Raw genomic sequence first — 13,563 nt, forward strand, 5'->3', positions numbered from 1 at the left:
TTCTCAATAGGTCATTGATCTTTTTACTATTTCCGGTATCTCGTATAGTCCGTCATTCATTCTTTAATTCTTTGAATCTCGTATATGATTATTTCGTACTTTTACTAATCACCATCACAAAACAACATACGAATGCAAAAATTTACTGACGTATTTATATTTCTAAATATACGAATAAATAAATATATAAAAGATATATATTAATTATAAAAAAAAAAAATAAAAAAATATCTCTTTAATAATTTTTCAATAAATAATAATTATTCTTTATGATTTACTTATTTAAATATACTTGTTATGAAAAATAAATGTATATTCTTAAAATTATATATATATATATATATATATATATATATATATATATATATATATATATATATAAAAGAAATTTATCATTTTTATGATAATTCATACCGAACAAAATTCATTATATATCAAATCAATAAATATAATGTATTAACAAAAATAACGAACAAATAGATAAGTAAACATAAATAAACAAATCTAACATGAAAATTATTTGAAATTCTCAATCAAGTATTAAAAAAGGGAAAAAAGGTATAAGATAATTATCATAAATTTCATGGTTGCCAAATAAATAGCGATAAATCCACGAGATTAATTATGCAAAAGACAAAATTAAAGCGGTCTTACATAGAAGTTAGGGAACTAAAAGGGGGGAAGTAAGAGAAGGGAATAAGGGATGAAGGGAAAAAGGTCTCGTCGGAACGTCGATACCTTCGGGAAAATCGCTGAATAAATTTCTTCCTTTCCTCTCTCTACTTTCACCCTATTCCCTTTATTCCTTCCATATCTTCAAATTATCCTTGCTGCTGTTGCTGTTTAAATGTAACGTTGCTTATTCGCATTGACTTTTGAATAAACGTACGCGTGCGCGTAAACAATCTACGCTAGAATTAAACGCATTAAATTATTAAATACCCCTCTCTGAGTTTTAAATTTCGAACTGAGAAGAGAATACAAGTGCGAGTGAGAAAGAAAATATGAGGGTCAACATATACAAACACGTGCATGCGCAAGCGCACGTGTTCACATATGTATACACACACATATACGAGTACACTTACATTCATTCGAGAGAATATATACATTCGTAAGTATACGTTAAGTATATATATACAGGGTGTCCTATTTAAAATCGATCCACTTAAATATCTTCGAAATTAATGATGGTAGAAAACAATGTGTTAGACAAAAGTTCAATAGTTTAAGGGGACCACATATTATTCGATATTATTAGTTTTATTCAGATTGAAGTATTTACTTTTGAACACCTGTTGTGAAATGTGAATACTAGTAAGTACGCGTACATAGTATTAATACTAAAATTAAAATATCTTATAAACTAAAATGATTTTTTTCTCATAAATTATTTAATACTCTTCTGTGGGGAATAAAAATCTGCATAAATTGGTGCATCAAAAAATATATAATTCTATTTAAGAAATTAAATAATTGATCTTCTTAAGACCTGTATACATTCACCTATAAAAAGAAATAATAATTTCATATAATGTACCCCTATAAACCATTGAACTTTCGTCTACAATATTTCCATTGATAGTTTTGAAGATATTTTGATAGTTTTCAATGGGACACCCAGTATACATGTATACAGGAATATGGAGAGAACGAACAAAGTAGTCTCGATCCAGGGGGTAATTTCTTTCCCTTTACCCCTTACCCCTTACCAACCCCTCTACCTTTTAGTCTTCGCACTTGAAGGCATTCGAAAGCGCCATGTGATGCTCAGCTGTGCACTACCCGCACCGAATCTTAAAATTATTCTACTATATTAATAATATTTTTTCTTCGTTTTTTTTCATCCAATGATGATGATGATAATGATTATTGTTACTATCATTATTATTATTATTATTATTATTAATATTATTATTATTATTATTATTATTATTATTATTATTATTGTCGTACGAGATATATAAAAATTTGTTATATTTACGAACGATTAAAATGATTTAAAAGAATAAAAAGAAAATAATAACAAAGTAAAAAAAACTACAATTATTATTATTATTATTATTATTATTATTATTATTATTATTATTACTATTATTAATGTTCTTTTTCATGTAAAAATTAATTGATAATAAATAATCGATTATCTATCTCAAAATGAAATTATTATCTATCTCAATAAACGTAAATAAGAGAAAACCTAACGAGAATTAAAATTGAAAATAATAAAAAATATCGTAATTTTAATTTTGTGCAATATTGATTTAACGAATGCTTAAAAACTTTTGATACGAAGCTATTATTATTAACGCATATTTATGTAAGCAAAAAAAAATCGTTAAGCAATCCATTAATTTATTAACTTTTACATTCCCATGAAACAATGCAATCGTTCAAGGTTTCTTTTTCTTTTTTTTTTTTATACGTTTTTCTTCTTACCTTTTTTATTTCTTTATATTATATTCATATTCTCACAATAACAATTTGTTTACAAGAGTCATCGCATTACAATCGTCATTATTATTCTAGAATTTTTACCAATAAAGAAAAGTGGAAAAGGTTTAAGGTGTAAGGTGTAAGGTTGTAGAATAAGTCACGTGATCTTGAAAAAACGTTTGTACGATAGTCAAATGAACGATTGTCAGTTTCACAATCTCACCTCCTCCTTCTCCTCCTTTCTCCTCTGACCCCTGCCACTTTAAATTTAAAAAACAATTTTTATAATGAGCTAAGACAGAATAGAGAAGGGGTATGGGGTATATGTTGAATTATTGATTAATAACGAACACAAGGAAAATTATATTAAAATGAATAAGGTTCCTTTTTCTTTTTTTATTTTATTTTATATTATTATTTTTTTTATACTTATTTGTGTGTTTTTGTACGTTTTCTCGGGTAGTTTGTCGCTTGCGCGCAAACTATCGATAGTTAAATGCTTCTGCTATTATTCGTCAATCCCTATGTTCCTGGATTTCTCTCGTTCCTTCCTGTCGACCAATAACATTTAACGATAATTTTTTATTAGATATTATATGGGGTAAAAAATGGGTGACTTCGATATACTACGAGAATTACGTTTTTCTACTTTGATTCGTGTATCTTTTTTTATTATCTATTAATTAATTTCATTAATTTATTTTAATTTTGTTTTTAGAACCGTTTTATATAACTCTTCGACGTATTTTATTTCAATTATAATATTTACAATACAATTAATATCATTAAATATTTCTGTGCTCCAATTTTATATCTGACCAAGTATACGATTTTATATGTTTATATATATATTTTAATCTTTATAAATAAATATTATACGATAGTTTGTGATAAAATTAAATAAAGATTGAATTATTTTCCTCTGTCATTTTATATATTTTTTGGAATTAGAATTGTTTGAATTGAATCGAAAGATTTAGAATAAGACGATTTAAAAAATAAAAAATCGTTTGAACTTTTTCAAGATTGTCTCGAGCAAGCGAAAAAAGAAAAAAAAATTTGTTATCTTTGACGTACGTTGAACCCCATACCAGGATTCGTGCACGCTCGGTGTGCGGGATCACGACGAAGTAACGTTAAGTGTATTATAAAAATAACCTAACGCACGTGCCGTGCGTGTTACTATCGAGTAAGAGAAAGAGAGAGAGAAAGAAATAAACGTGGCGGTTACGACGCGTGAGTTCGCACTTATTATACCATTTCTTTTCTTTTTATAATTTTTTTTTCTTTTTGGACACGATTTATTTATGCTCACGTATATCTACGAATAAAATCGTCCAATGTTCTCACGAAGTAGTATCCTTCCTTCATTTTAATTTAAATTTTTATTCTAATTAATATGTAATTTTTCATTGTCAATTCCAATGAAAAAATGAAAAAAAAAAAATAAAAAGAAAATAAATTATACATTTTTTCACATTGCCACATCTAACCAGTTAAGTGTATTTGACAACTATATCCGTCATGCTTAAAAAGTAGTGACCATTTGTTATTTAAATTGTAATTTTTATTAAAAAACGAAACATATTCTCAAATTTCAAAATGAGTAAGAAAACATTCAAAATTTTTTAATTATTATTTTTTTTTATTTGTAGTTCACTTTGCCTTGAAAATGAGCAATTTTAACCTCGACTTGTAATCGGTCGATTTTCACAACACACAACGGTGCGCCACAGTTAACTGGTTAAATGACAATACAAATTCAACGAATGTAAAACGTGTCTTATTAAACTTTTAAATATGATAATCGTATTTGCAATACTTAAAACAAGTTTAACTTGTGATAACAATTTTGGAATCAAATATTTAATATCACGAGACACACTCATGAAAAATGAATGCGAACCAAACGTAAAAAAAAATATCACGAAGTTTTCGTCGAATTAAATGGCAAAGGCAAAGGGAAATTGAGAATTTGATACAACAAATGAAATAAAATTTGATGATTAATATGTTACATTTTGAGATATAGATATATATAAATATCCAATCGTTGATTGAGATTGATAATTAAATATTGTTGAAAATAGAAAACTGGGGAATTTAGTTAGCTAGATAGATAGTTAGATAGCTATCTAACTAACTCTAGCATTCATCTAACAGCAATTCTCTTCGACTTTCGTTACGCAATAGTGCGCTTTCACACTGTCATTCATTACAACACGAACCTGTGTTAGAATTGGCACGCCCGCGCGCGCTATAATCCAATACTTATGTGTATAATAGTGTATAAACTTGTATCATTCTAGGAATACACACATACGCATAAAGACACATTTATAAAATACATATATATATATATATACTCGTGCATGTAAACTTCTATTATTCCGACTATTTTTTTTTCTCTTTCAATTTCTATCTCTATTTCTCTTTTTCACTACACAACAACGCATAAAATTGTCTACCGTTCGTGAAAGTAGTTGTGTGAGTTTATTTCAAATACTTGCCGTTATTAATATCGTGCTCATCGATGTGTAAGTCGCGGATAGAAAGAGAAAGAGAGAAACGAAAACTCATTGACCGTGACCCTCCTTTACGTTCATATTTTCTCTCTCTCTCTCTCTCTTTTTCTCTATTCATTTCTATCTTCTTGCTAGCTTCATGTTACGAAATGGTAGAAAAATATTAGCAATTTTTATTGTTTTCTTTATATTATTTTTTTGAAAATAATTCTTTATGTAACATTTTTTTTCTTAAATTATATAAAAATTATATATGTATATTACAATATTATAATATTTCTCATTGTATTATTTAACATAGGTAATGAGAATAATTTTAAATTAGTTCAACGAGTTTTAATAATTATTCGCGCGTATCCATTATTTATTATTTATTCTATAATTAAATAAATAAATATTCGACCGACTGATTTATTATCTTTTATTATAACTTCTCGAATATCCTTCTATATTTTATTCTTTTTATTTTTTCCTCGAAAAAAGGTCATTCATCATATATAGAATCCTCGTATTTATTATCAAAAGGTTCACATTTATTATGCAATTTCTTAAAACTACATTTTGATTTACGTCGATTTTATTACGAATGCATTAAAATAATACTATTTGTTTAATTATAGTTTCCTCAAAATTCCAAGGACGAGTTTCGAAAAAAAGAGAAAAGAAATAAAATCATTTACTGTATAAATCCTTGGGATTCTAATACAAAACTCTGACATAATCTTGAAATAATTCTTATGTAAAATTAATTAATTACATATATATATATAGTTTCGAAAGGAAAAACAATATAACATAAAGAAACTAATTAACGAATCAAAATAGCGGATTAATCAGTGACGGTGTAAAGAAAGCATTGTCATCGTGGTTGCGAAAAAAAAAGATGAAACGTTGGAGGAGTAGGACGATCGAAAAGTATGTTTCAAAATGCTTATATACAGGTGTAATACTACACATTTACACGTAAACAAACGCACTCACACATATATATTGTAAAAATTGCAATCATTTGTATAAGTACAAATATGTATATATATATATATATATATATATATATATATATATATACCCATGAGGGAGTTGGGGGTTGTCGGGTGAGGTCGACTCGGGGTTGGGTTGGGTTCCATCGTAAATGGTTTTGCAAAATAAGTCAAGAAAGTCGAGAAATAAGTCGACGTGTCGGGTCCGTGTCTCGGTCTGCCGGTAAGGAATGTCGTTCGACCGCGCACGCTTGCGGTACTTGATAAATGATCACACCCATGGAATATTAAGACTCTCTCGTGTCACTGGACAACAACTATACAACAATAACAACATAACAACAACAACAACAACAACAACTACCAACAACCAACAATCAACCAACACAACGTAACACGACACGGCAAACATTACTTACTTCTTTCATTTTTTTTAGAATTAATTTTTTTTTCTCATATTTTTCTTTAATTCTATTTTAAGATTATTCATATACACACACACACACACACACACATGTATATACATGTTAAAATACGTGAGACCGAGTGATATGATAGTGGTGATAGTGGTTAAGGATTTAATGGGGGTTTGATTTATTGTGTAGGTAATGTGTTGATACTTTTAATGTTTTTTTTTTTTAATATTAGAAAGTGTTTTGCTGTATATTATTTTTTATTTCTAATATTTTTTTTTAAATTAGTAACTTTTATAATGAAAGTATTATATTATTAATTGGTAATTATAGTAATCTTAAATGTAATATGTGAAAATTGTTCTACACAAAAAGAGTTGGTAAATTTTGTTCAAATAAGGATCAGAAAATGAACGGTTTTATACTTACTAACTAACGTTACTTTAACTAACTTTTAGTTAAAACATAAGTTATTATATTGTAGTATCTATCCAATTATCTTTACATAAAATCTTCAAAATTTTCCCGAACTTGGAAAGAACAATGGAATCTTTGCCCTCTTCTCTGTGTATGTGTGTGTATGTGTTTCAAGAAAATTTAGAAGAAGAAAAATATAAAAGAAAAAAAAAGTAAATATTATATCGAAGAAAATGTAAAACAAAATTTTAATAAAGTTCGAACAGTAAAATATAATATGATATAATAATCTCAATAATAATTATAAGTAATCATTTGCAGGATATTAATCAGTATAATTAGTTAATAACAATTGAACGAAAGATCTAACAAATTTCATATAAAAACCATTCGAACACTTACTCCTAATAAATAATCACTGTACGTAAAACAAAATCTGTTTCAAAAAGTTGTTAAAAACATTGTTACAAAAAAATAAAGAAATCAGAATCAACCTTGCTCTTTCTCTTTCTACATTTCAAAAAAAAAAAAACAAACGAAAAAAACCAAAACTATAAAAACAAGAATAATAAGAATAAATATAAGAAGGAAAGGATGTAGAAGAAAAAGAAAAATAAGAAAAGAGGAGAAAATAGATACACAGAAAGGAGACCGGTCTCTCTTCTGCTGGTTCGTCCAAGCGGACAGGAATCACCAATCGCTTGGAGCGTCTCCGGTCTCCGGTCTCCTTGGCTCCGGTCAGTGCCTGGCTTTCTTGCTTTCTTGCCTTGTTGCTTGCTTACTTGCTTGCTTTCTTACCTTGCTATGCCTCGTTTCGTTTCTCTTCTCTTCTCTTCTCTTCTCTTCACTTCACTTCACTTCTCTTCTCTTCACTTCTGTTGGTACCACGACTTCCACTTCGACTACTACAGCCAACTTTTCTTCACCTTGCAGGCGAATGACCGTTACGTTTTTTCGTTCCAAGGTTGAACGTATCCTTTCGTTCGGACAGGAATCACCTCTCCCTTCGTTTTCTACTTGACTTCTTTTTCTTCTTCTTCTTTTTCATACTCATCTATGCTTACAAGTAATACCTTAAAAACGTTCGTTTTCTTTTCTCGAGAGAAACCAATATTTTTTGTTCTTTCGTTCTTGCTATTTTTTCAAATTATTCAAAGTATTTTATTCTGCGTTAAGAATGATCATTATTATAATAATGTACAGGGGGTGTTTTTAATTATGTACACTAGCTGTAAATAAACAATTGTTCCTTTTCGTTTTAATTTTTTTTTTTTAATGGTCAACCTTTTAAGTAATATGGGGGCATATATGCTTCCAACAAAAATAATACGCGAGGATTAAGGACGTATATATTCGATTATCAATTTTTTCGATCTTCCTTGGCTTGAAATTCTTTCCCTTTTTATTTTCTTTTATTTAATCAAAATAGTTCAATATTGACAGAAAAGTCATTCCGTTCAAAAAGTTAATGAGAATTTAATTAAACATTATTTTAAATCTTCCAAACTTTTCTTCCAACCTCATTTCGAAAATAAAAATATTTATTTATTTTCTATAGAATCTATCGGGTTATATATATATATATATATACGATTTCTTTTCTTACATATTACATATTTATTATTTTATTTTGCAAACTAATTACCATTTCGTATTAGAATCACAAAACTATTATGTCACCATTTCGGCTTAGAATTATTTTATGGTTCATTTATTTTTCTCTCTTTTTTTTTTAATATTATTAATTATCATTAAATAAAAGTCACAAAAATCTATCGACTAATAATTCAATAATTTTAATCTTACAAAGATTATAATCCTTCAATTTCGATAATAAGCCAAAAAAGATACGTCTAGTTATTAGAGAACTTTTGAAATTCGTGTTAATAAATTCGCGTTAAAAAGTTCTAGTCGTAAGTATGACGTCTCGTGTGTCGTCTTCTAAGGTGTCCAATGCCGACCAGGTGTTAGCACCGTGTTTGTTAGTCGAACTACGTCTACAGAAACTCGATCATAATCATAACTTTCTTGGAACTATAGTCTTTCTAAGAAAAAGAAAAGTTTTCTACTGTAATACGTGTGTATTATAACAATCCTAATGGAAAAATAAAATTGAGAAAAAGACTTGGAATTTAGGATTGTTTATTTTTTTTACATTTCTTTCTTCTTTTTTTTTTTTAATATACCAAAGTTCTCCTCTTTCGATTTATCCATCTCCTTCTTCCCCTCTCCCCAAACCTTTTCGCCTCACTCTTTTGTCAGATGGCCCAAGTCCAAACTAGCATATCACAAAAATAAGTGGATATTCTGGATAACAGCCAAATATACAATTTAACCCCATATTAAAATGACTCCGGTACTTCTGTATAAGTGCAAATTAAATAGCTAGCCGGTTATTTATAACTTTTCCTTTCGTAATAATAACCTTCGCAAATGACCCTATTTTAAAATTACAACCGGATCGATCTTTCGCATATTTTTCGTGTCTCGAGGTCAATGATAATGTATCATAATCGTCGTTACGAATAATTATTCCGATTCTATTTTTTTTTTGTTTTCTTTTCTAATTCTTTCATTCCTTATATCTAACACTATTACCTGTTAAACCAGTGAAAACAAAATAAATATACATTCTAAGTCTTTAACAAACATTACGTATTATCGAACAGTAATCCAAAAGAAAAAAAAATACGTTTACATAATATATCGTGTAAAATATGTATAATACGTAAATGTAAATGTAATATGTAAAAAAACTGTCGAAAAAAACAACCATTTTAAACCATTAACAAAAATTACGTATAATTGAACAAAAGTCCACAAAAAAAAATACATTATTCAACTGTACCGAATAATAAACGTAAAAAGGTGAACATTGTTAGAAAAAAAAAATAAAGAAAAATTAATGGAAAAGTTATATCCGAAATATACGTTATTATTATTATCATTTAAAGTTAAACACACTTAAAAAAAAAAGAAACACGAATGAAATAGAAAAATCCACAAAGAACAAACACGCTCACGTAGAAATAAATAAATACTATAGGATAATAATATTAAAGTACATACAATTTACCGAACGAATCGATTTCACTTTTTAAAATAAACTACACCAGAGAGTCTAGATAGAAGTAGTAAAATAAAGAAATAAAACAAGAGAAATAAGAAGAAGAAGAAGAAGAAAGAAGAAAATGAGGTCTTCGAAAGCAACGGTAGTTGGTTTGGAAGGATAACAACACACAAGTAGTCCTAGAGAGTTTATCCAACTAGCCATCTACCTACCTAACGGCCTCTACTTCTTCCTTCTTCTTCTACTACTTCTACTTCTTCTTCTTCTTCTTCTATTCCTCCTACACCACCTCCTCTTTTTCACCCACAACCATCACCACCAACACCACCACCACTACAACCATCACCACTACTATCACTACCACTAAAACCAAAACCAGCACCTTCCTTCTTGGTTCGTGTGGCCATGCTCGACGTTTCCTGAGCGATCCTTACACGTCACGCGAGCTCCCGTGCCCTCGAGGTAAAACCTGCCACACGCGAGAAACTACTCCTCTTTTCTTTATTTCTCTTTTCCTCTATTTATTGTTTTTTTTTCTTTTCTTTTATTTTCCTTTTTCTCCCCACCTTCTATTTCTCGTTCTTTTCTTTTTTTTTCCCATCCTTTTTCGTTCTCCTATCCTGTGAAGTATTTCGAGGAAAAACAAATATTTGTTAAGTCTAGTCACAAAGTTTGTCACACTTGGCCCCCAAAAATCGTCGGACTTACGTGAACGAAAATTTGAAAATTATGAAAAATAAATCTGGACCTCCTACCAGTCTCCCTCCCCCTACCCTTTCTCCCTCTCATTAACAAATATAAATTTGAATACTTATACGTAAAGAGATAGATACAATGTACTATATTGAGAAATGTTTATTTTTATGTATGTACTTTTAAATTTGGATTTTTTAATACTTTTTGACGTTAACCTAATTTCGTTGTGCAATTTATTTAATTATTATTTCTCAATAATGATCATTTTTATTCGACGATATTATTGATCGATCATGTTGTAAAATATTCCCTTGAATATTTTTCCGTTATTTATTTTATTCTTTTTTTCTTTTTTTTTTATTTGTTTTTAATTTTTCTTTTTGTTTATTGAAATTTGTTATTCGATCGCGATTGTGCAACTGTTACGTCGATGAAATATAAATTTTACACTCGTTAAAATTTGTAAACTTGAATGTTGAAATACGTATAATTTTATTTATTTAGAAACATTTTATTTCTATATTCTTCTTTCTTTTATTGTTATTTTTATATATCTCACGATTTATTTGAATGAATAATAGAATTTTCGTAGAAATTCGAGACTCAGTAAAAAGAAGATGCCAAGTGTATGTAGAAATGGAAGATGGACATGTGAAAAATCTTCTGTAAACATAGAAAATTTAGCAATAATATTATAAATATTAAATGATTTTTTTTAAAATATCCTGTATATAGCTCGTGTATAATAACTATTCTAATATAAATAGAGTGCATTAGAGTATTAAAATAAATGTTAATTAATCAAAAGAAATGTCTATTGTTGCTTAAGGGGACCTTCTACTCTGAGCACCTAAAAAAAAGGCTATTTTCGCGAATTTTTTCCAAGAAAACTATAAAAGATATCGATATAAAAGTTGTTGGGTTTGTTAAATTGAGTCTTAAACTATATAAATGAATTTTTATTTTTTAATTTAAATTATTTTTTATTGCAAAAACAGTAGTATAAGAAAACACCTTAAAACTATAGTGCTTTGGTAGCTCCATCAGAACTTGAGAATGGCTTACCTGAAACATAAAAGTAAAATGGTTTTATATTCTGTATGACTTCAGCTACAAAGTGACAGTTTTATATAAAAATTTTATCAATATATAAAAAAATGGTGGACAAATTACAAAAAAAACGTAAATTTGACCTTTTTTTTCATTGTTTTTGACTAAAAATAAATAGTAAAAATTAAAATATAAGAAAAAACTCTCCGTCACTTTGTTACAGCTCATGTGTAGAATATGTGGATTAAATTTTATAAGAATCGGTTTACTGGTTCGTGAGATACGATGGAGCTAGTATTTCAAAACATAGTTTCGAGATAAACGCGTTTAAAGTTTTTTTCTACTCAAAATCGTTAAAAATTCTTACCTAAACTTAATCTGCGATGCCTGGACCGTACAATAGACCTTCTTCTTGTTCATATTCTTCAATTTCTTCCAGTCTTGCCTTCTTCCACTTTGATCTGGCATCTTTTGAGCACTCAGAGCTTCGACGGTTCGCAGATTCGATACGTCGGTCGTCGCGTCTTTTAGCAAAGTCGATCGCTCCTGGCCCAATTTTCATGCCCATCGTTTCCTTTATCTTCATAACTGTTCGGAATCCTTCGTTGAAGATACATGCCGAAACTTTGCACGCAATTTCAACAACTTTTTTGCCGTTAAACATGTTTTTAGGTGCCATGTGCCTTAGATTTGAGGTACTTTCACCAGTCGATGGAACACTTAGAATGCTTCGGCTTGGCATCAGTCGAAATTTTGTGGTAGTATCCTGCCCAAATCTCGTTACGCATATCCTATGAAGAATTCAAATTTCTTCTGACTGCTAAACCGTAGATCTCTGAGAGTTCTTTCATCAATTTGATTGTAAATTTTTAGTTTTTACTTCAGGAACTTTTTTCACAACAGTCGTTTTTCTCTTCACTACTGTTTTTGCTACGGTTCTTATTTTTTTTGACGGTTGGGCGTTTTTCTTTTAAATTTTCTTCTTTTGTATGAGAGCTTTTCTTGCCTTATTAACGCGCTTAAAAATACGTTTTGCCACATGCAAAATACACTTCAACTTTTTAACAATGAAATCTTTACCGTATGGATGATAATAAAGCAGCATTTTAAAAGTCTTGGAGTCTCCGTAGCCGATATAAGAACCGTGCGCGCCGAACGCTCAGGAGAGCGGTCCGAGATAGTAACGTTCAGGCAGCAAAAAAATGTAGTTAGAGACATCGGATCTTTTTGAAATTTTAACACAATATTTCTACATATATATACATTCGAAAAATGTAAAAAAAAAAAAAAAAATTTTTTTTTAAACTGCAGAGTAGAAGGTCCCCTTAAAAGCACCGAGTAAATGATCTATGTACCTTCTTTCTCGAAACTCACGTGTTCACCTTTCATTTTTACATAGTCGCGAACTTCTTCGAAAATTTTACTATACATTTAATTTTACTGACACTTTCATGATACTTTGTAACTGTATAATATCTACAATCGCCGATCCACAACTGATTGATTCTCAATGAACTCTACTATTGGTACTTGAATAAGAACATTCAAAACGCAGTTTACAAACACTGCAGTTAACATCGCATGCGATGGAAGCAAATAAATCAATCATGATACTAGCAAACAAAATGCTTATATTCTAGAATCAACTTATGTTTACGAAAACTTTTATACTCACAATCAATAAAGTGTATCTTATATACCATATAAATACTGAATAGTTTTGTTTTTTTTTGAACATCCTGTATATTGTAATAAAATATACGTCACATAGACGTATATCCCATTAGACGACGACAACGACAACGACGACGACCAAATTTTTCATATTAATTCATCCTAATGTCAGTCTAGCAGAAACTATCTTTCTCGCGTTTGGTTACACGTTTCGTATCTCACGTTCGGACAGGTCGTTCAATCAGCTAATTGAAAAACGATATACAGTTTTAGACGAGAGCTCGCGAAAGGATCATTAGCAA

The 13,563-nt window shown here is 29.0% G+C and overlaps 1 protein-coding gene across 1 annotated transcript; it reads right to left on the reverse strand.

The window, feature by feature from the left end:
* Positions 1–11,493: 11,493 nt before the first annotated feature.
* LOC149032675 (uncharacterized) lies at positions 11,494–12,329 on the reverse strand. Its single transcript, XM_089171998.1, has 2 exons — positions 11,955–12,329; positions 11,494–11,602 (listed from the first exon to the last, which is right to left on the reverse strand). The coding sequence occupies exon 1, from the start codon at positions 12,327–12,329 to the stop codon at positions 11,961–11,963; it is 369 nt and encodes a 122-aa protein (XP_089028124.1). The 3' UTR covers positions 11,494–11,602; positions 11,955–11,960.
* Positions 12,330–13,563: the final 1,234 nt, after the last annotated feature.

This window comes from Polistes dominula, unplaced genomic scaffold (genome assembly GCF_049000335.1).
Source record: "Polistes dominula isolate Pdom_NZ unplaced genomic scaffold, Pdom_raw_medaka contig_73, whole genome shotgun sequence".
NCBI lineage: Eukaryota > Metazoa > Arthropoda > Insecta > Hymenoptera > Vespidae > Polistes > Polistes dominula.